General features: G+C 45.7%; 1 protein-coding gene across 1 annotated transcript in view; it reads left to right on the top strand.

Moving 5' to 3' along the window:
* The window catches only part of baiap3 (BAI1 associated protein 3), a gene marked incomplete at both ends in the record, with an annotated part of 30,562 nt that overhangs the window by 1,765 nt on the left and 5,740 nt on the right, over window positions 1-23,057 (top strand). The window contains 23 exons of the mRNA XM_079746029.1: window positions 2,708-2,795; window positions 3,909-3,992; window positions 4,434-4,541; window positions 5,875-5,934; window positions 6,937-7,003; window positions 7,370-7,583; window positions 7,862-7,906; window positions 8,513-8,590; window positions 9,508-9,613; window positions 9,713-9,820; window positions 9,958-10,050; window positions 10,651-10,754; window positions 11,267-11,384; window positions 12,327-12,451; window positions 13,857-13,947; window positions 14,026-14,082; window positions 14,298-14,395; window positions 14,534-14,585; window positions 15,331-15,482; window positions 15,774-15,897; window positions 16,906-17,046; window positions 17,595-17,690; window positions 21,189-21,404. Of these exons, the coding sequence (XP_079602155.1) occupies window positions 2,708-2,795; window positions 3,909-3,992; window positions 4,434-4,541; window positions 5,875-5,934; window positions 6,937-7,003; window positions 7,370-7,583; window positions 7,862-7,906; window positions 8,513-8,590; window positions 9,508-9,613; window positions 9,713-9,820; window positions 9,958-10,050; window positions 10,651-10,754; window positions 11,267-11,384; window positions 12,327-12,451; window positions 13,857-13,947; window positions 14,026-14,082; window positions 14,298-14,395; window positions 14,534-14,585; window positions 15,331-15,482; window positions 15,774-15,897; window positions 16,906-17,046; window positions 17,595-17,690; window positions 21,189-21,404 (2,425 nt within the window). The remainder of the gene's footprint in view (window positions 1-2,707; window positions 2,796-3,908; window positions 3,993-4,433; window positions 4,542-5,874; window positions 5,935-6,936; window positions 7,004-7,369; window positions 7,584-7,861; window positions 7,907-8,512; window positions 8,591-9,507; window positions 9,614-9,712; window positions 9,821-9,957; window positions 10,051-10,650; window positions 10,755-11,266; window positions 11,385-12,326; window positions 12,452-13,856; window positions 13,948-14,025; window positions 14,083-14,297; window positions 14,396-14,533; window positions 14,586-15,330; window positions 15,483-15,773; window positions 15,898-16,905; window positions 17,047-17,594; window positions 17,691-21,188; window positions 21,405-23,057) is intronic.

A 23,057-nucleotide genomic window follows, 5' to 3' on the forward strand; every position in this document is an offset into this window, starting at 1 on the left:
CACATATACTGTGACTAATGGCTTTGTTTATCTAGATTCCATGGTTTTCATTAAAAGGGCTGTATAAGAACAATATAGATAACAGCAGCGAACAAAAGCGATAACTTTAATAAATATTTTAGTGCAAAACCAAATGTCACCGGAAATTTAAGGATTTCATTAAATCCTGCCATTCATATTTACCTATTCACAATCCTCGACCGAACTCAACGGTGCAATATCAACGTTGTTAATTTGTTTGTTAAAGCATTGTATTCCAAGGCTGGGGGGGGGGGGTAAATGTCATGTGCTTATCTACCTTAGCTGTGTTAACTGTGTCTCTCTCTCCAGACAGGACAGCAGAACGGGTGCCTTTTAATCAAAGTAGATTATTATAAAATAAAAATCCCTTTAAAAACCCTGTTACCTAGCAACATGAAATGGTAAGGTTATTTTGGTTATGAGACACAGAGAGATGGGGAGAGATGGGGAGAGAGAGAGATGGGGTAGAGAGAGAGGGGGGAGTGAGAGAAACTGGGTAGAGAGAGAGTCGGGAGAGAGAGTGAGGGAGGGAGAGAGAGAGAGAGAGAGAAAGAGAGAGAGAGAGAGAGAGAGAGTGGGGAGAGAGAGTGAGGGAGGGAGAGAAAGAGAGAGAGAGAGAGAGAGAGAGAGAGAAAGCGAGAGAGAGAGAGTGGGGGAGATAGAACGAGAGAAATGCATGGAGGTTGCATATCGACAGCCGGCCTGCAGAGTTGAAAGCCAGGTCAGCAAAATTTGAATTATAGCAGATATTAATTTCGGCGCTGTCACAATTTAAGCAACATTAGAGCCGGGAAAAGGCCCCCCCCGAAGGGACAGAGGCAAACGGTGCCTCCATCCTCTGTAACTGGATGATGAAGGGAACATAATCAAAACATACACATCACATTCATCTCTTCCTATAACTGCTTCCACTGTCAAACCCCAAAGCCATATTCCAAGTGGAAAGCACCAGCCGGCATCAGTTCTTGTGTGTGATGTTTGTGTGAGGTGTGTGTGTGTGTGTGCATGTGTGTAATGTGTGTGTGCGCGATGTCTGTGTGCGAGTGTGATGCCACACACGGACCTGCGTGAACCCCCCCCCCCCCTCTCAGCACGGCTTCCATTAGTCCCTCATCAATACTTCACGGTCCCCGCCCTCCTCCCCCACCTTAGTTTGTGGTGGGGGGTGGGGGATGGCCGCTGTCACACGCCCGCTGTGCAGTGCCGTGGTAGGCGTTAATGGAGGAGGTGTGACGACCCAGGTTGCTGCCGTCGACAGCTCGTGTCTGCCTAATTTGGAGTTGGACAAGGGGGATTTGGGGGGGGGGTCGTGTGGTGAGCTTTGGTTTGGGGGGGGGAGGGGAGGGGGGCTCTGATTGGCTGGTGCGGTAAACCGGGCCGACGGCGCTTTGGTGGTGGGTCCCTGGTGATGGCGCGAGGAGGATGAGGAGGACGAAGGTGCAGTTCATTTTGTCCGTCTTCTTCTTCTACGACTCCACAGCGCGGTCGTCCTGGGTGGAGGAAGGGAGGGGGAGGGTTGACAGTGTGTGGGGTGAAGGTTGGGGAGGGTGGGGGGGCCGGTGGAAATGTGTGTGTGTGTGTGTGTGTGTGTGTCTGTGTGTTTGTGTGGGTGTTCGTGTACCTGTGGGAGGGAGGTTGATAGGATTGTGTGCATGTGTCTATCATCGGGGTAGGAGTGTGTGTGTGTGTGGGTGTGGGTGTGTGCGTGTGTGTGGGTGTGTGTGTGTCGATGAGTGGGGGTAGGTGTGTGCATGTGTCTATGGGGAGGAAGTTTGTGCGTGTGTGTGCATGTGTTTGTGTGTGTATGTATGTATCTGTGCGTGTTTGTCTACGAGAGGGCTGGGGGTGTGATAAGCCTGTGTGTGTGTGTGTGTGTGTGTGTGTGCGTGTATGTGCGTTTGTGCATGTGTCTATGTGGGGGGGATTCCCAAGGTGTTTGGCAAACAACTGCCTCCCTGACTGTGCCTCTATCACCATGACAACTGGGCCTATGAAATTATCAAATGGCAGGAGTCCAGGGACTCACCAACAGACTGAAGAACGGAAAGAGGGGAGAAAAATAAACAGTTAATTAGCGTTTTTTCACCGCAATCCACTGGTGATCTTGAGATTAGCGGGGTTAGGGTTGACACCATGCGGTTGCTCTTTGCTCACGGTTTGCGGTTTAATTTAAACAACCCGTCGGAGAGGAATCGTCTGTGTTAACAACACAAAGGAAACGCGGGGACTTTGGTTCCTGAGGGACTTATAGGTCAGGAGCTCCAGCAGGTTATCCACCGTAGAGTCTGCAGACGAAAACCAGCCTGAGGCCCCCCCCCCCCCCCCCCCTTTCATTCGCAATCACCCGCGCAGTGTCATAGAAACAAGTTGAAACTGAGTGTGCCTGAACTAAAATATGCAGTTTGTTCAATAATTCATGAAGGGGATGCAATTAGTATTAGTGGAGCTCATGTCTGTTATAACCTGCAATGCATACATTTTGTCCATTGTATTTCTTCCCCCATTCTCAGTAACTTCATACACATCCATGTTGAACTGCAGAAAAAACAGCAACAATACACACAGTGTGTGTGTGTGTGTGTGTGTGTGTGTGTGTGTGTGTGTGTGTGTGTGTTTTTGTGTGCCCTATGCCCGGCCGACACATGAACACTATCTGTTGCTTCCTTCTGTCCCCTGTGGCGGGCAGGGTCTCAGAGGAGAGCATGGAGTTCTTTGAGCGCACAACCAGCATCCTCCAGAAGCAGGAAAGCATGCTCTGGACAGCCCAGGCGGAGGTGTGTCTCTTCTTCATCTTCTTCTTCTCTTTTGACCTTTTATCTGCCTCTTCTTGCTAAAGAAACGCCTTTTTTTGTCATTTTCTTTAAGCCCACCGTGGTATACACCTCTGCCTTTGGTACGCCGTGGGCTCTCTGCTATACGCCGGTGCTTGCATCAGTGGGCCCTCATGCTGTGAGAGAGTAGTGGACCAAAAGGTCACTCATTCGGTGGCCTCTGGTGACTTGGATGTGTGAGGATGATGTGTCGTACAAATTAACTTATCGGCCAAAAATCTGCCATTAATCGAAAGTGACACAAACTTGCGAATGTTTGTGTGTGTGTGTGTGTGTGTGTGTATGTGTGTGTGTGTGTGTGTGTGTGTTCTGCGTGTGTGTGTGTGTGTGTGTGTGTGTGTGTGTGTGCATGCGTGCATGTGTGAGTGCTTGGCTGTATGTATGTGTGTGTTTGTGCATTGTGTGCATGTGTGAGTGCTTGGGTGTATGTGTGTGTGTGCATGCATGCATGTGTGAGTGCTTGGGTATGTGTGTGTGGGTGTGAGTTTGTGCGTCTGTCAGAATGACCAGAAGGACAGGGTTGGGTTTACAGGACACAGGGTGGCTGCAGTCTCAGCTGTCAACAGATGAATTATAGCGCTGATCAGAAGCCCGCCACTCGCCTCAATCTGCCCACGGATACAATGACAGAGGGGCTGCCTCACCAGTATTGTGTTGTTTTGTTTCCTGGGTGCATGTGACACTTATTTTTATATATATATATATATATATTTGATTATGGTTATTATTTTTATGCATGATTTATTCATAGATGATATATATATATTATATTTATATATATTATATATATATATTCATAATGTATAAACCTCATTGGTTTCTCCTCTCAAAAACCCATTGTTCTTCTTTTGTTGTCCATGCATTCTTAATTCGCAATTAAAGTATTGTGCTTGCAGGGCGATTATCCTCCGATGCAGTCCTCACACACACAATCACAAACAATGTCGGAAACAACATCAAAAAAAAAAAGAAGTAATTTCATAAATTGCTTATGGCTTCCATTGCGAAGCGAGGAGCAAAGCGCTTGTTTGAGGGGTCTTGTGGTGCTCCCCACAGAGTCAGCGGGGCGCCAGTGTGGTGGCCCCACCCCTGGAGCATGTGGACCAGGCCTTCATCAGCGACCGCACCAGCAGGAGAGAGGTGGGTTGGTCGCTGCAGACACACACAGTTGAACTACTGTTAAAAAGGGATTTTTGAGATCCTCTTTTGTTTGTGGATTGAGTTGGACAGCGGGGGCATAGAAAACGGCTCATTTTGATTGTTATTAGGCCAGACAGCACTCCACTTATTTCATTCGTAGGTTTCATTGTTCTTTATTTATGCATTAAAACCCGCACATTTTGAAACTGAACTAGTCCCACAGGTTTCAAGCTAGACACTTTTAAAGGCTCACTTTGGATAGGAATTGTGCACACTTTTTTATTAATAAATCAAATTGTATAATTTTAAGATACTGTTGCCTTTGATCAGAAATATTTATTTCTTAAATATAATTGTTATGTGTATGTGTGTGTGGCGTGTGTGTGTGTGCGTGCGTGTGTGTGTGCGTGTGTGTGTGTGCGTGCGTGTGTGTGTGTGTAGCTGGACCTGCTGTATGAAGAGGCTGTGTACACGGTGGTGAACAGAGTAGGGGTGCCCTCACCGGAATACATTTCAAGTGAAGAAGAGATGTTCACCTATCTGAGAAAGGTACAGTTATATTTGGCACGGACGCATGTACACAAACACACACACACACATGCACACACACACACACACACACACACACAATCACACAAACACACTCATAAACACACAAACACATGCAGGCAATCATGAAAATGATTACATTTGCCGCTTCTTCATCAGAATAGGCAAGTGCTTTCTTGCAATGACAATGGATGTGAACAAAAGCATCAATGCGTGTTGTTTTGAACCAGCAAGGTCACTGCTCCATAGTTAAGAACAACAGAAAGGATCTCTACTGGATCACTCCAATGGCTGCCTACTGTTAATGCAATAAGCAAAAGAAAGAAAGAATATTGATGTCTTGATAAAGGAACAACCTACTGATAGAAACAACAATACCAAATGCATTTTATTTGTATCCAGTAACAACACAACAACTCTTATTTTATAATGTTGTTAAGCTAAAAAGCCCTTTCGGGGTAATCCTGGCCTAAACTGACATGCCCAAGTAAATCATGAATAGCTCTACGTCGGGCAGTTGTTATTAATAGATATGGTAGATAAGCAGTTTGGCAATCAAAATAATGTTGCTATGAACGCCTAACCATCACTATTACAGAGTAAATAATTTGTTATCATTATGTTTTATTTTGTTTTACCAGGCCTGCTGCGCTAAACAAGGATGCCTTTTGTCATCTTTGCCTAATTGTTATTTGCACAAAGAGAACTGTTTAAAAAAACAATCTCATTGTCAGCTGCATAATGCAGCACTTTTTTAATGAGTGTCTGGATTAGCTCAAATGTGTCCGGGTATTCAGCATTCATATTGATGGGGAGGGTTGAACATACAATAACAATTGAGTTTGAGACAACAATGTTTTTCGAGCTGCCATGATCATTTGCGTCCGTACAGTTGTTCATACAATGCAATGCAAGACCAAAAAAACGACGCAAGATAGTGGAATGCAATGTTATACAGGGTAATATAATGAAAGACACTATCACAAAGACATTATCGGTAAATGTAATGCAAATAAGGGTTATTTGACTGATCCCAGTCAGGAAATATGGGCTTCACAGCAGCAAAAGGGCAAAACAATATAATTGATTTTCAAATGAATAATCCAAAGTATGCAAGAACCTTTGGATTTTTTTTTAAATACATTCATTCACACAATATGAGAAGTACAAATTAAATGTAAAAAAAAAAGTATAGGAGGGTAAAACACTGACAATTCAATACAATACAAAACATGAGACACATTACACACTCTATATCTCACTGTTTGTGATAAACCCACACTGTGTTTTACCTTGTTATATCTCTTTGCCTGTGTGCCGGGATCACTTCAAGGTCTTTGATATTGGTGAGGAGGAGCACGACATCATTCTCCAGAAGGTCCACGAGTCCAAGGTGAGCAACTGCGGGGCTAGCTTATTTTTTATAGCTTCAGCAAACATTTCCTAGAACATCGCTCAAACATGAAGCGGCAGCGGACTCAGGTTAACATTGTGGACTGATTTACTTCACATCCGAATGTTTTAGAGTTTTATTGTATCCACAATAAACCTAGTATCATATAGAAGTCAGAAGAATGTGGTGATGGTGATGTCATGTTTAAATATACAAGGAGGCCAGTGGGAGGAGACCAGTGCCCGAGTTGTCATCGTGGGAGTGCATGATTATTATTATCAAGGTTTTACGATGATAACTATTATTGTTAGTACTATTATTATAAATAATATTATATTACCAGTTCTCAGAACAACCTTTCATACATTTGTATTGTTTCCTGCTGCTTTTTTAACAAACTTGAAGTGTACCCCGTTTCTGGAGAAACAGGTTTTTTTTAATAATCAGAATTCTAGGAAGGAGGGTGGACGTGTTATCCCCATGGTTACGACCCACAGCAAATTTGTGATGCTTAGTTTCTGCGAGCACCGTCGTTGTGTATGAGTGTTGTAATGAGCAATGTTGTGTGTGTCAACGAGCTTAACCCTCTCTCCCCATCAACATCAACCGATGCACAGAGGGAGTTCCACCCACACACACACGCTTCTGCCGTGTCCCTTTGTTCTTTCACGACAGCAAAGTTCCAAGGCATCATTTTTCCCTTCATGTTGTAATTAATGCAACTTTAGTTTGTAGTTGACGAAGACTAGCAAAACATAGGCTTTTAAACAATTCCTCTAAATGACGGCCTTATGACAAAAGTGACAAAATGGCAAAGATTACTATGCTGAAGACCAATAAGACATATTGCTGTGTTAAAAACAATTTGGGTTCACTGCCCCTTTAAGTGGTGGGACGCTCAAACAGCGTGTTAACGTAGCATAACAGGTACTTGCTCAACAGTGGTCGTTGCAAAGAACAAGCCGATTGTTAAACTCTGCATTGTGTACATTTGCTTCACAGCGAGCTTCTTTCTCTCTGAGGGTGTCTGTCATTAAAGCCAAGAATCTCATGGCCAAAGATGCAAACGGTAAGTCCTTCCCTTTTATTCAGTACATTATCTGAAGTTTCCGACCCGTGTCCCTCACAGCAGACTCGTAATTAGTGTTATGAGCAACAGCTGTGTTTGTCCTACGATGACATCCAAGAGAAAAACAATCACCAGCCAAGGCTGGGGAATCAGCCTTTAACGAGCGAAACACAAGAACATTAGAACACGACGTATAACTCAACATTTGACCTTTCAATGGTCCAATTATGAGTCCCATTTTGAGTTCAATTAGGTTAACAGGACTACACCAGGAAATAAATGATTAATTCACTCAATGATGATTGGGCAGGGGAGCCTACCCTTATTACCTTTTCTGTTTCATGGCGGCCCCTACGGCACGCTCAGGTTACAGCGACCCCTATTGCATGCTGGGGCTTCTGCTGGGCCAGAGCCCCAGGGAGCACGAGGAGAAGAAGGAGAGGAAGTTCAGCTTCAGGAAGAGGAAGGAGAAGCTGGAGAAGCGAGCCAGCACCAAGGAGGTGCTGGCGGCCACGTGCATCCAGGTGACCGAGGTCAAACCCGAGACCCTCAACCCGGTCTGGGACGCACACTTCGTCTTGTGAGTACCCTAACGCCGCCTCCTCCGTTTTCTAGTGGGGACCGTTCGTAAGCAGGGGCTAAAGCAGGTTAGCCCCTCTGGGGGGGAACTGGGCATAAGCAGTTTGTTTGTTGGTGAGGAAATGATTCATGGTTGTCATGAACGTTATACTGTGACGGCCTAATTTCTCGTCTGTGATTGATGTAGTCCGTCTTTTCTTATATAGTCGAGCACTGAACTCAAAGTACATGGCTTGAGATGTTTTTAACCTCCTGTCTTTTCCCTCTTGCGGTGAACAGTGACATTGATGACGTCCACAATGATCTGCTGCATCTCGATATATGGTCAGTGGTCATTATGAATAAACAACACATCCCTCGTCCTTACGCAAGACTAGATTTCCACTCTGGTTGGCTTGCTCTCCCGGTTGACAACTCTGGGCTTTATTTACGACGGCGTGGGCAGACGCTCACCTGCTGATTGCTCCTTAATCCCTGACTCGCTGTCATTTTTCCCGTTCATTGAGACACCAGAGTATATTGTTTAAAGCTCATCTTCCACAGAGTCGCATCCTCGGTAAAGCCTTCTGCCGTGACCTGCAGTAACCCCGTTGTTCGGTGGCATGACTGGAATTAGAACTGATGTTGCTCATAAGGAGCAATGTAAGGCTTATTTCTTTCCCCCCCTAGCTATTGCAGACAAAATCTCTATCTGGCTTAGGCTAGGATAACATCTCAAGGCCCTTTATCGAACACGGTTGTTATTTCAAAACCGGGAAACTAAATAAAAACGTGTAGTGTGGATTCGACGAAAATTTATTTTCATTGGACAACCTTGAGGGGGGGAAGGAAAGTAAGGGTCGGACAATAACGAAACAGCACACTAAATCACACAGCGGTGAACTGAAGATAATGTGTCATAATTTATCTTGTTTTCCACTCTTTCTAAAGGGACCACGACGATGACGTCTCCGTGGCGGAGGCCTGCAAAAAGCTCAACGAAGTCAGCGGCCTCCGGGGGATGGGCAGGTAGAACCAAAACGCAATTTGGTTTATGTTTTCCGTTCTACCATTGAGCATATCTTTTTTCTTAAAGGTTACATGTAGCATTTTAATGCCTTCCCTCTTTTCTTATTAAGAGGGTATTCTCGCTCTTTCCAGCAGTGAGGATTAATTAGCGTCTACCCAACTGGCTTGTTCAAAAAGAATATATTTACGTCACATGGCCATACCTATGATGTGCCGGAGAATTCATTCAGACTTTGCTTCGTTAAGTCCCTTGATAATCCACGTTACCTGAGTTAAAAAATGGAGGCCAAAATACTCTGCCACTGGAGACTGGGATTTGTATCCCATAGAAATCACTGAAAGAAATGGAACAGCTAACACAACCTTGATCCTCACAATGTGGGGGGTGGGGGGGGGGGGGGGGGGGGGCGAATACAGTTTTCTTTTTTTCAAGGATTTTAACAAGGATCTAAGACCAGAAGTATATATACGTATTATATACCTGTTCAGATTGATTACAGATTGTGGTTTCCTACCCAGAGATGAAGTACCAGTTAAGGTCCCCAGCTCAGGCACTGCATGTTCCCATAGTAACATGGGATTTGATCTCCTCCTTAGTCTCCTTTCAACTCTCCCACCCTTGATATTCCCACCCAGACATCCTGACATTAGTTATCAGAATGTGGCCACATTCTCTATATATAGAATGGAAAATTCAATGTATGAATAACCCTAACACAATTAAAATGTTCGTAATAAAAAAGAAATATAGCCATATTAGCAATGTACATTTTTACATAATAAGAAACAAAGTATATAATAACAAACTGATAAAAAATCTAATAATAAAGACACACTTTTGGTTGTCTATACGGTGACGTCATACCCCCTTCCACGCACTCGGATGTCCTTATTTTCCTATTTCTTCTTGTAATCAGGTATTTCAAACAAATCGCCAAATCGGTGCGCGCCAACGGATCGGCGTCGTCAGGCTCCGAGGAGAACGCCGACGACTTCCTGGGGTGTATCAACATGCCCCTGAACGTGAGTCCCCAACGCCACGGCAACGGCTCCATGAACTGAAGCATCGAGCGACAAAGATCACCTGAAGTTGTTGTTGCTGTTGTTGTTGTTCCTTTACAGGAATTACCCGTGAACGGCTTTGACAAGTGGTTCAAGCTCGAGCCCCGATCAAGTGCATCTAAGGTTCAAGGAGAGTGCCACCTCATCATGAAGCTCTTTACCAATCAGGTTTGCACATACTGCCGGGTATAGATCTGCCGTATGGACACACATGCGGACAGACATGTTAGACATATGATGTTAAAAGAAGATGGAGGTAGGAGGTGAATTGCACTCGAAATATCTGTGAAAAACTATTTTTCCAGAGGGACACAACCTTGACAAAGAGGGAGACCAACGTGGCCATTCACAAGAAGTTACTGACCCAGATTCTGGAGTATGAGCATGCCAATGTAAAGGTAAGTAACAACAACAACATCCACAACAACAGCACCATGTCCTTGGTTTGGTCTCTGGTGATGGTGTCTGGGTTATTAGCCGAGGTTTCATAAGCCTCCAGCTGCTGTAGGTACGATTGGAGAGTCAATAAGAGAAAGCAGAGAGCAAATTTATAATTAAAGCAACTAGCCAAATGCCCCCTCCCTCTGTGCTCCCTCCCTCCATTACTCCACCATTGAGAAGGGTTGCATCCACCCACCTGTGGTGGAGCTATGAGGCTAAGGCTTTGAACGCTAATGTGATTGACAAGCAGGATGCATTCGATTGAACCAATCAGGAAAGGGATGCCGATGGAACAGAAATGTTTCCGGGAGCGGTCAAAAAATATAAATTGGCTCATTGACACAGAGCAAGTCACCCAGAACAGAAATCCTCACAGCGCATTTCACCCGCTAATAGCTGGCGATTCTCTGTGACATTGCTCACTGAAAAAAACAACTCATATTGCAGCCCTTAAATCCTACCTAGGACACATGCAGTCTCTTTCAGCGCGAGTACACCTCATTACCAGTACACCCATTGCGTCGTGATGAGCCTCATTATGTGGCGTGGTCTTTCAGAGAGAGCCCTATAACTGGAACGGACTGGTGAGCCCCCCCGCCTGGACCCTGCTCACACACCACGCTGTGCAGACCGACCTCTCCCCTCTGCAGCAGGCCATTATGTAAGCCTTAGCATAGCATGCATCCGCCTGGTAGCACACACACACACACACACACACACACACACACACACACACACACACACACACACACACTCAAAGAGGGTTTATTGGGTGGATGAAATGACACTATCCCACTCTGCTGTGAAATACTTGAAATGCTACAAACATACCACACACGCACGGTGGTAGATACTGTAATGTTGTACAGCTGTAGAGGCCACACATAGCACACACACACACACACACACACACACACACATACACACAGAATAATCCAGTAAAAGCTGTAGAGACACATACCTATAGTACAGAGACACCATACTACACCTGGCTACACACCTACACCTACACACACACACACACCTACACACACACACACACACACACACCTACACACAGACACACACACACACACACACACACACTCAGAGGGTGAGGAGCAGGTAGCTGTGCAGTAAGACATGTTGTGTCTGGTCCCGCCCCCCCCCCCCCCCCCCCCCCCCCCCCACCAGCCGCTGGCAGTGCTACAGCAGCCACCACCGCGGCCAGAGGCTCTGCTACTCCCTGCTGCTGCGCCTCCTGCGGGCCATTGACGCTGACTGGGACCCCCCCGCTGTGCGAGGGGACCTGGTGAGTTCACACACACACACACACCACACACACACACACACACACACACACACACACACACACACACACACACACACACACACACACACACACACACACACCACAGACCCCACGCCAGTTGGTTACCGCCAGCGAATCGCCAACCTCTTATCCTCCTCTTATTATCTGCACCTGGTTGACATCCGTCACATTTCTTCCTGCACGTCTCAATGCGGCTGTCTTGTCTGAAGCTATAACTGGTGGTTTTCTTCATTCTCCTTCTCCTCCTCCTCCTCCTCTTTCTTCCTCCTCCTCCTCCTCCTCCCCCTCCCCCTCCTCATCACCTTCCTCCCATTATTCATGCCTCTCCTCCCGATCCTTCTCCTTCTCTTCCTCACCTTCTTCTCCCTCCTCCACCTCCTCCTGCTCCTTAAACACGCCGTTCTCTTCCTCCTCCTCTTCCTCCTCCAACTCTTCCCCCTGCTCCTCCTCCTCCACGCCGTCATCCTCCTCCACTTCTTCATTATCCTGCTCGTCTTTCTCCTCCTCCTCTACCTCCCCATCATCCTTCTCCTCCTCTTCCTGCCTCTCCTCCCCATCCTCCTCCTTCTCCTCCTCCCCTTTCTTCTCCCTCCACCACCTCCTCTCGCTCCTCCTTATTCCTGCCCTTCTTTTCCTCCACTTCTGACTCCTCCTACTCCTCCCCTTTCTCTTCCTTCTCCTCACCATCGTTCGCCTTCTCTTCTCCATTTTACTCCTCGTATTTGTCCTCCTCCTCTTCCTCCCCATGATCTTTCTCCTCTGCTATTCCTCCTCCTCACCATCGTCCTCCTCTTCCTGCTCCTCCTCCCCCTGCTCCTCCCCCTGCTCTTCCTCCTGCTCACCATCATCCTCCTCCTCTTCTACATTTTCCTCCTCGTCTTTGTCCTCCTCCTCCTCCTCCTCCTGCTCCTCCTCCTGCAGGAGCGTCAGCTGTCAGACAGCTTCAGGCTGTACACGGAGCACTGTCTGTGTCTGATGAAGAACATGCGGCAGGTGTTCCCCTGCACCAGCCCGGCGGCCATCACACGCTTCGAGCTCATGCTCAGGTAAAACTTAAACGGGAAGAAAAGTGGTCTCTAGTGGGTTTAAGGCTAAGGGTTGGCAATTCGGAGAAACCAGACAGGGAAAGCTTCATTTTAAAAGGTGTCAACCCCGAAAAAAGAACACACCTCACTTCAGGCCTCCCCATGCAGCTAAAAATACACTAGATACACCGGACTAGCTCGCTAACTTTAGCAATAAGTCTGCCTTGCCTTGGTGAAGACTCAGATCATGTGCTAGGCGTGGATGGGCTGGAACACGGTACATAGGTAAACCATTCAATCATTTTATTGATCTTTTCCAAATTAGATCATTGGACGGGCTTATTACAGGCCTGTGACAGCAAAAGATAATAGATTTACTTCATCAATTTCATTGATTTATTGTTTCTCTTGGGAATTCCCAAAAATATGAAATGAAAGGTTCTTAAATACTACATTAAGAAATCAATTTAAGAAAGAAGATGATTTTATTTTTGATGGCTGAGACTAAAGAAGTACTTTGCAGACCAACTCGTTTTTATATACTATATCTCACAGGCGGTTTTGGTTTCCCCCCTGAAAGACCCATTAGTTAAGACCAGTGGAGCCGGGTAAATGAGGGAGGTTCAAAGTTCAAAAGTCAGTTCAACAAAAAAACAGGCCAACCGTCCTAGACATCTTTGAGCAAGTTAGGCCCTCTCCCCTTAGCTTCATCTTATGTGAGCTATTATAGAAGAAGAAAACAATCCGGTCACTCTGGATGAAAGATAGATGTAAAATCTTCAATAGAAAGGTATTCATGAAAACATGATTGTTGTTGATAAAAAATCCAGTGCCAGAAATACACTCAACCTTTCACTTGCATAGAAACTTGGACTACACACAGTGAGTCTATCCGACTCTATGGAGGAGTCAAGTGGAAAGTGTATACCACAAGCTACAGGGAAGCTCCTTGAAGCTCCAATTGCTCACTGTGTGAGTGCCAAAGAAATCAGAAGACATTATTTAGGGAATGTTTAGAATGAGGTTCACGTTTGCCGCATGAAAGACATTTCAGTTCAAATGTCACGTTGCACACTCACATGCACGTACAAGAAACTACGGGTGACAACTAAAGAAATTTATTCTCCCGCCACTGAAAAATAAAATACCTTTTCTTTGTGTGTGTGTGTGTGTGCCTATATTTTGTGTGTGTGTGTGTGTCCATGTGTACGTGAGCATGCATGCTTGCCTGTGTGTGCGTGTGTTTATGTGTGTGTGTGTGTGTGTGTGTATGCGTGTGTCCATACGTACGTGTATGAGCATGCATGCTTGCCTGTGTGTGTGTGTGTGTGTGTGTGTGTGTGTGTGTCCATACGTACGTGTATGAGCATGCATGCTTGCCTGTGTGTGTGTGTGTGTGTGTGTGTGTGTGTGTGTGTGTGTTTAGGGGCGTTGGCTACATGCAGAGCATGCAGGCCTTTAAGACTGTATGCCCGCTTCGAAATGAACTGAACATGGACATCACCACTGTTGTTAAGGTAAAAGTCAACGAGACAGAACACATATTGAAGTGGGCTTATCTACATTTACTTACAAATTTCCCCGTTTTTTAACAGAAAGGAACAGTGGAGTGGTACGAAAATATTATCTCACAATACAAACCAGAAGAAGGGGTAAGTTTATTATATAAAAAGAAGAACGCTTGACTCTGTTATTTTGTCTCCTAAAAACCTGAACCCTGAACAAGTCCAACAGCCTGAAAATGACTAAAATGACACACTTATACCCTCTCATAGTCTCACACTCCTTCCTTCTACTACGTTAGCCATTGGATCTAGCCATCGTGCTAACGTGTTCTGTGTCTGTTCTGCATGTGCGCGTCCCCCAGTCTCTGGAGGAGCAGCTGAAGAGGCTGGTCCATGTGTTGGATGCGGTGTGTGCGGACGCGCAGAAGGCTCACCACACCTACAACAAGCTCTTCCACAGGTCAATCCGTTAGCCAATCAATGTCCACCGCGTTGCAGCTCGATCGATCCTAACCGCATGCGAACGGACCGGTTGACATTTAAAAAAGTGTTGTCTTTGTTTGTTTTTGTTTCCCACCGGACGTTTGGATCCGCACAGTGCCGTGAAGGTGGACTTCTTCAGCGTTTCGTACCGGCAGTTGGAGAAACTGGTAGGGGTGTGAGAAACAACAGCAACGTTATGTCGTTCAGAAATAACAAACTCTGGAGCGTTGCTTTTGTTGTTTTGTTGTTTTTTGCTCCGTCGATAATCAAATGAAATATTCATCCAACTGTGAGACTCCCTGCGTTTGTGTCTGTGAGGGTATGCATGGATATATATATATATATATATATATATATATATATATATATATACATACAGTGTACTCTAAGTAAGTGCTCCTTCAAGAACAAATTAAACCTTCACTTTCCCATTAATTTACAGCAGACACTTTTATCCCAAGCGTTTGATAAGTGAGGCTTAGAACAATCAAAGGCACAAAGTTTGGGAACACAGCTGGTCACAGCAGCGCTAGGAATCAGAACAAATGTGTCATTAATGCCATCGGAGTGGATAATAGTATTAGTTCCATACGTAGCTATTTATAGCTCTGGATCCGAAACGCATTGAGTTGTACTATTTCAACGCACACCTCCACTGTTCGCGTTAGGAGAGGATAAAATCCTAAACCAACGCATTATTTTCTCCTCTTACGTTCTTCCATGCACAACACACTTGTAACCTCATATTTTACAAACATTTTTTGTAGCACAGCTCTTATTTGACCTTAATCTTCTAGGACTGCTCGTGGCTCATGTGCCGAGATAAGAATTACCCATCAGCGACATAAAACACAACCCTCTGAATCCGACTTGGCATCTGAACCAGCCGGCCATCTGACCCCCCCCCTGCAGGTCGCAGACGACGTGAACATCGCCATGGAGCGGGTGTGTGGCACCCTGGAGCAGGAGAACTCCAAGCTGACTCAGAGCATGGGGGAGACCATCTTCGAGCTCTTCATCTCCCTCAAGATACTCAAGGGCTACCGGGAGTTCCTGCCTCTCAAGTGAGCCCTGCGTCAGCGTGCCGCTCTGTTTCCTAAACGTCCGCTACAGAGAGGGAGTAACGCTGGAAAGTCGTGATGCTCATTGGCTGTCGGCACTGTCACTCACAGAAATATAGTGGAGCCCTTGGGCTCCACACTGGTTTATTATTACATTTTTGTGTAATATTTGATTCAGTCCACCGGGATATGGTTTTATTTTTGTAGGCCGTTGGGTAATTGCCGTACAGGGAAGTTAGCACTATCGTCAAACTGATAACAAAACGGGAAAAACTGTTTTTTCGTTTCAAACAGGGATGCTAAAATGCTAGCCCTGACCGGCTTCCATAACTGGTTCAAGTCCTCCATCCACAAGTGGCTGCAGATCGTCCATGAGCGGTCGAGCGATAGGATCCGTCGTGCAGTGGACATGGACAAGGTAGGGGACGTCTCTGTGTTGCCTTATACATACAGTGCAGTGGACAAGGTAGGAGATGTCTCTGTGTGTCTCTGAGTATCTATAGATACAGAGTAGTGGATAAGGTAGGAGATGTCTCTTAAGCTATAAACATAGAGCAGTGGACAAGGTAGGATATGTTTTTGTGTGTCTGTGTGTAGCTGTACACACAGAACAGTGGACTAGGTAGGGGATGTCTCTGTGTCTCTTTGTATCTATAGATACAGAGTAGTGGATAAGGTAGGAGATGTCTCTGTGTGGGTGCAGAGCAGTTACTTCTGCGTGAGTTATGGAACCGGGGTGCCCTAGAGGGATGCATGGTTCCAGGAAATAGTTGTAAAGATTTGATTTGATTAATGATTAATGCTTGGTTAAACCTACAGAACGTAAAAGACACCGTAAAATAGTCATATTTATATATTGGTATATCTAAATTGTCATATTGGTATATATTGAAAAGAGAGAGAGCAAAATAGTGCACAATTTTAAAGCGCAGCAACTCAAAATCGTCGCCACCATCTCAAGTGGTCTAAAATCGAAACGGTCTCATTACAGAGGCAAGCGCAGTCAACTAGAAACAGATAATCTCACAGCACATTTTACTCACTTCATGGCTGACGGATGGCTATGCAATTTCCCGCAAATTACACTCAGTCAGATCTTAAATCTAACAGAGAGCACCTTTAAAGGACCCCCTATTTTACCACCAGGTGTGATTTTAACCCAGATGTATGATGGATATATCAGTCTACAGGTCTAAAGTCCAGTGGGTATACTGGTAGCTTGATCAAGCTATCGTACATGAGGGTGGACTCTCCCATGTCCAAGTCACTAGAGGGTAGATGGTGAAATGGCTTGTAATGGCTAACCACATTGCACAAACAGACAGAATAAACAATACAAATGATCAATTATAAAGTGTAAATTGTACAATATATTGACATAATGCATGGAGCCGCTCACTGCCGTGGTTGTTGTGTCGGCGGGCAGCTGGAGCCCATGCTGCAGGATCAACACAGTGGCTCCGCGGAGGAGGTGACGGCCTGCTTCAGCCAGGTCCGGGAGATCTGGTCCCAGCTGGCCTGGCCCGACTCGGCAGGAGCCTTCATCTTTGTCACCCGCCTGACGGATGTGAGCCCCCCCCCCCCCCCCCCCCCCCCCCCCCCCCCGCGCGCACCCACAAAAAAACACGTACACACACGCACACAAACACACAGATACACACATTCAGACGTGCACCTCCTCAGAAGCTAAACATGATGTGTGTGTGTTCGTAGATAGTCCCACGCACGCACGCACACATATACATGTGTGTACACTCGTACAGTAACACACAGCCACATGCCACGGAAAACCTTAAAGATACATGGTTAGAGTCTCACAATTACAACCGGTTACACACTCACACACAAAGATACATTTGAACACACACACACACACACACACACACACACACACACACACACACACACACACACCACACACAAGCAGATACAAGTAAAATCCATTTAGACACACAACTAGCGAAACACAGCTGCATGCAGGGACATGCACACACTCTTAAAAGCCTCTTCAAATGAAAACAGTCATAAATTCCTGTTTTTCAGACAGAAAATTGAGGGCTTGTGATTTTGTCGGTAATTACGTCTGATCTGAGTTTTCGCATGTGTTTTTTGCAGAACTTCTGCAGTGAGGCGGTGTGTTACTCTGAGATGATCACACGCAAGATAGAGAGGAACCAGCAGGGGCGTGACCATAAGAGCCTCACTGTGCAGGTATTGCCCCTTGGAGGACCCCACCAGACTGTGTGTGTTTGTGTGTGTGTGTGTGTGTGTGTGTGTGTGTGTGTGTGTGTGTGTGTGTGTGTGTGTGTGTGTGTGTGTGTGTGTGTGTGTGTGTGTGTGTGTGTGTGTGTGTGTGTGTGTGTGTGTGTGTGTGTGTGGTTGTTTGTTTGTTTCTATGTGTGTGTGCGCATGTGTGTTTACGTGTGTGTGTGTGTGTCTGTGCGTGTGTGTACGTGTTTGCAGTTGTGTGTGTGTGTGTGTGTGTGTGAGGTTGTTTGTGTGTATGTATGTGCGCTCATATGTGTGTGTAAATGTGTGTGTGTGTGCACCGACGTGGTTGGGGTAAAACTCTGGGTAAACTCCGGAGGGTTGGATTCAGACATTTGGGTTCACACATACAGCCCCAACTTGGTATTATTATTCAGAGAATGCCAGAGAATGTGAAAGGCCTATAAATTAGCTTTTTTTTATTAACATCATACTCATCGTCATCATCTCCCTGATGCAGACTAGATGACTGTTGACCCAAAGGCCGTGTTTGCGATAGATGTGTGGGTGTGTGTTTTAGCACCAAACCTTTGCACATAACAGTCAGAAGCATAACAAACATCAACATATGAATGAATCATTCATAATAAATGAACCCTTGCTTTTGTGTAATTAAAAGTGCACATAGTTTAGGTATTAAGTTGTGAAGCGTGCATCACTTTTTTTGAGATTAATGAATATTAGTAATTAACTTCTTGTTATGATATGAAGGGTTATCAAGGTGTGCATTTTTTACATCAGAGAACGACATTCCATGAAACCCATGGGAGTCTCACAGAATTTCAGTCTTTCCTTTTTAGACTTTTGTCAATCTTGTCTTCCAATGTAGTGTTCTCAAATACGAGGCGGAGGCAGTGTCTAATCCACGGTTTATTCAACCATCAAACTGTATTCAATTCCGAACGGTAGAAATAGTAACCGTAACTCCAAACGCATGCTATAGCAATAACGTTATCTCCACGGTAACCAACTTTACAGTTTCTTACAACGCGAGACCCAAACATAAAACATAAACAAAATAACCTAGCAACTCAATTTCAGCCTTTATTCCCTTCAAGCCAATTCTCCTCCTGGCTACGTAGCCAAGCGGGTGACCAATTTCCCAACACTTACGTGGCCCAGACAGTGACCCATTATGCCCACTTGCGTTACGGCTAGTTAGGAGACGGTGCAGATGAACAGAGCTACGGACGTTTCAGACTTTGATGAAGCACAAGCTAGACTAAAAACTGCAATGGCGGAAGGATTCAGACCAACAGCCCTTACACTAGATTATTATCTGACGTTGAAAGGTGGTTAAAGTTTAGGTGATGATGTCGATGATGATGATTAAAGGGATACTTCACCGATTCCGAACTGGCGTTCTATCATTATAAAACCGCTATAAAAAATCAGTATCAGTATCTGTATCAGCTGTTCTTTCCCAAATAATTTACCAAGAATGTGTGGCTAGGTAGATGAGAGAAGCAAAGTGTATGCGCGAGGTACACAAGCAACATTATGCATGTGCCCTTAAAATAGCATCTGAACAACGCGCCACTGACTTTAAACCAGGTATTTCCTGGTTTGTGGCGCAAGTGGTTTCTGAAACTGCAAAATAGCACCAGAGAACGTTTGCGCCAGAACACGCCTCCTCCTTTCGCCGAACCGCCCCTTGGGTCGCTAGATCATTCCCTTATTTACAGACGCATGACGCAGGAGGGAAAAGAACGCTCTGCGCCAGTTGCAAACTAGCAACGACACATGCGCCAGTGAGAAAGTCAATTGCGCCGAATGCAAGATAGGGCCCGATGTCCGCCACGTTTGTTCACCGCTTAGCTAGAGAACAAATTTGCAATGTGAAACAGCCGGAGTGGATTTTGAAAATCGATTGTTGGATTCGGACATTCAGGGCTGTACGAGCCAGAATACAGCCAGAAAGAATTGTCACGAATAGAGAAGGAGGCTGCTGCGGCTGCAGCTGAACAAGCCTTGCCTGTTGCCGAGGACGAGGAGCCGGGGCACGCCGGTTTGCTCTGTTCGCCTATAGACACTAACACAGAGTCCCTGTGCTGCAGAGAATTTCAGCGATGCCAGTTTCTTCTAGAATAAATGGTTGAATCTGGCGAGGACGGGGCCAAGTGTGTAACCTCTCACCCAGGCTTTACGCCTCATCTGAACAGTTGGGTATTGGATACATATTTCCGGACCCTAAAAGTGAACTGGAAACGCCAGCCAAAGCCCGCCGGGAGAAACAGACGTCTGAGCATAGAGTAAGTGTTTTTGTTTTTTACTAACACATTGGCTACAATAGTTTTGAGTCCCGGGGAACTGACAATGTAGTTATCCGAAAGTAGCCGATCTTATTGGCATAGCATAGGCTACGTTACGTTAGCTTGAAGTCCGTGTAATGCTGTAAAGGCTACTCAATGCATAATTTATCTTGCTTTGCTAATGTTCTCTTTCTTTCTTAGACAGTATCGGCTTCCTGTGTTGTCCAGGCCATCAGAGCTTATTACCCAGCAAAAGATGGGCAGAACCGTGGCTACCAGGAGACAGTAGATGCTCAAGATGAGCTGTGACTATTTTGACTCTAGCAAACGCACCCTACACGTTTTATTTTTGTAAATAGTTCATATTTTTTCATGAATAAAACTTCAAATTCATGTTGGTTGTTGTCATTTGTTTACTAACCCAAGTGTTGTTATACTAAAGTAGGCCTACTGTATAAGAAACACTTATTTCAACTGGGGAGAAAAGGTTGAGTACAAATACTTGATATGCTGAGCTACTGTAATTAGCTAATGTTTTTATGCTGTACAGTAATATACAAATGATGCGTTTGAAAAAACAAGAGCAGAAGTCTAAACTAGTCAACGTATCACATGGATATGTTTACCCAAAGTTTGCTCGTGCTACCACTCGCGCTAGGACCATGGGTCCTTCCTGCTCCAAACGGAGACAGGCGGGCGGTGCAGCGAGCGCAATGCACTGTGGTAGTTGAAGGATTTCTTACTTTTGAGCCAGAGAGCCACTTTCTGCCTTTTCTCACGCTAGGATGAACCGATTTTAATTTTTTTCTGCACATTTATAATACATAGAATTATTTACTTCATATAACCTTCATATCTCCACCGGTGAAGTATCCCTTTAATATTGAATACTGCACATTGAACACAAACGTTACACCAACAAAACACCAAAACGTAACCGAGAGACTGCTCTCGCAAGCTGTTGCACCTAACGGCATAATAACCCCCAGCTATACATCTGCACTCCTTATGCTCCCCTCCAACTGCGTAGACTTCCTTCCTTCCTCCTTAGTTTTTTCTTCACTGCTTATTGTCCCCTTGCCTCCTTCCCCCCCGCCTCCCCCCTACTGCCTTCCACTCTTCCACCTCTCCTCTGCTGCTGCACCCACCTGGGGGGGGGTGTCTCCCTCTCTCCACCCCTCTCTGCTAGCTGTGCATCGCCCTGAACAACATGGAGCGGGTGCGTCTCTTCCTGGGCCACCTGCCCCGGGACCTGGAGTGGCAGGTGGTGGAGCGGGCCATGGAGGAGTCCTGCGGGGCGGAGGGCAAGGAGCAGGTGTACAAGGCGCTGAACGGGCAGCTATACAACATGGACCTGGACCTTCAGAGGGAGGCCCAGCGGCTCATCGCCCTGCTCACCGACAAGGTAGCGGGGGGACACAGCCGCTGAGCGTCTGTTCTGTTGAAAGGACGCCTGTGTGTGTTTGCAAATGCTTTTCCGATCATTTCTTTTTATCGGTAAATTACCCTCTAATGGCTTCTTCTGAGTGTCACTGTACCAAACACAGGGGTCATCGTAGGACAAACACAGGGGTCATCGTAGGGCAAACACAGGGGTCATCGTAGGGCAAACACAGGGGTCACCGTAGGACAAACACGGGTCACCGTTGGACAAACACAGGGGTCACCGTAGGACAAACACAGGGGTCATCGTAGGGCAAACACAGGAGTCACCGTAGGACAAACAGGGGTCACCGTAGGACAAACACAGGGGTCACCGTAGGACAAACACAGGGGTCACCGTAGGACAAACACAGGGGTCACCGTAGGACAAACACAGGGGTCACCGTAGGACAAACACGGGTCACCGTAGGACAAACACAGGGGTCATTGTAGGGCAAAGACAGGGGTCATCGTAGGACAAACACAGGGGTCACCGTAGGACAAACACAGCAGGTGTCGCTGGTAACACTAGTTATGGGTCTGCTCCTTGTACGTACCAATGTTTAGGTAGTAGACTCAACTGGTGAAGGTAACACGCGTAGAGCATGGACCCTTGTCACTGAGCTGTCATAGGAAGTGTGTAGCCCCCAACATTAACATGAGGAAGGTAGGCATGTGTTTAACAAATGTGTGTCAAAGCTCCCTCAATGGTCAATGTGTTGTCTTCACAAGTCTACTGCAACCGTTCCCTAAAATGAGCGAGAAACTATTGAGCGAAATGAGCGACGCCTCTGTCAAAATCGGTCGTGTCGGTTTCAATAAGCGGAGGACAGTGTGACACCTCGTTACCTAATCAGCAAGGGACCAGGCAACCACATCAGACAAAGTAGTGCAAGCAGTAGCATGTGTTTAACCGAGACACAGAGCGGTTCAATGCAAACCACTGGGGACTGGAGTTTGGTTCTCCTTTCAGGGAAAGTCCCACTGTCAACATTAGAAAATGGATTCTCCTGGTAGACTTTAAAAAATATATATATATATATATATATATATATTTAGGGATGGTGCTATACTGTATTGCTGTCACCCATTACAATCATACTTAGGAGCAGGGGTATAGGTTGAATATATGTTGACGCTACCTGATGTTACATTTCAGCTTATTTCTAAACTGTTGGTATAGACTCTGCGTTGTGTATTTTTTCGTCGTAGTAGTAATTCTTGAGGTGGAAATCAAGGCAACTTGACAGGTTGGATCAGAGGGTCGAAAAGATGGTTTATTCGAGGATGTAATACAGAACAGGTACAGACTTAGGTGGAATAGTCTTAGTGTAGGTGGTGAGGAGCAGTCTCCCCACGTGCTCCTTGGCTGTCGATCCCTCATCTCACCGAACCAAAGGTTTGGGGCGGGTATTATAGGAAATAAAGCGTGAATAACAAAATAACAGATGCACTGTCTCCCTTGATAAGGTATATGGCCGTGGCTATGTCCAAGACGACCGGGTTGGTTCGTCCTTGTTGGGACATCACAAATGGCAGAATGTTGGAAATAACACCTTGTATCAGTAGGAGAGGCACTGGCCTGTTCCTAGACTAAGAAATGTGAACACAGAGATACACTAAAATACACCAACAT

Source organism: Pollachius pollachius (genome assembly GCF_949987615.1).
Source record: "Pollachius pollachius genome assembly, chromosome: 11".
NCBI classification, from domain to species: domain Eukaryota; kingdom Metazoa; phylum Chordata; class Actinopteri; order Gadiformes; family Gadidae; genus Pollachius; species Pollachius pollachius.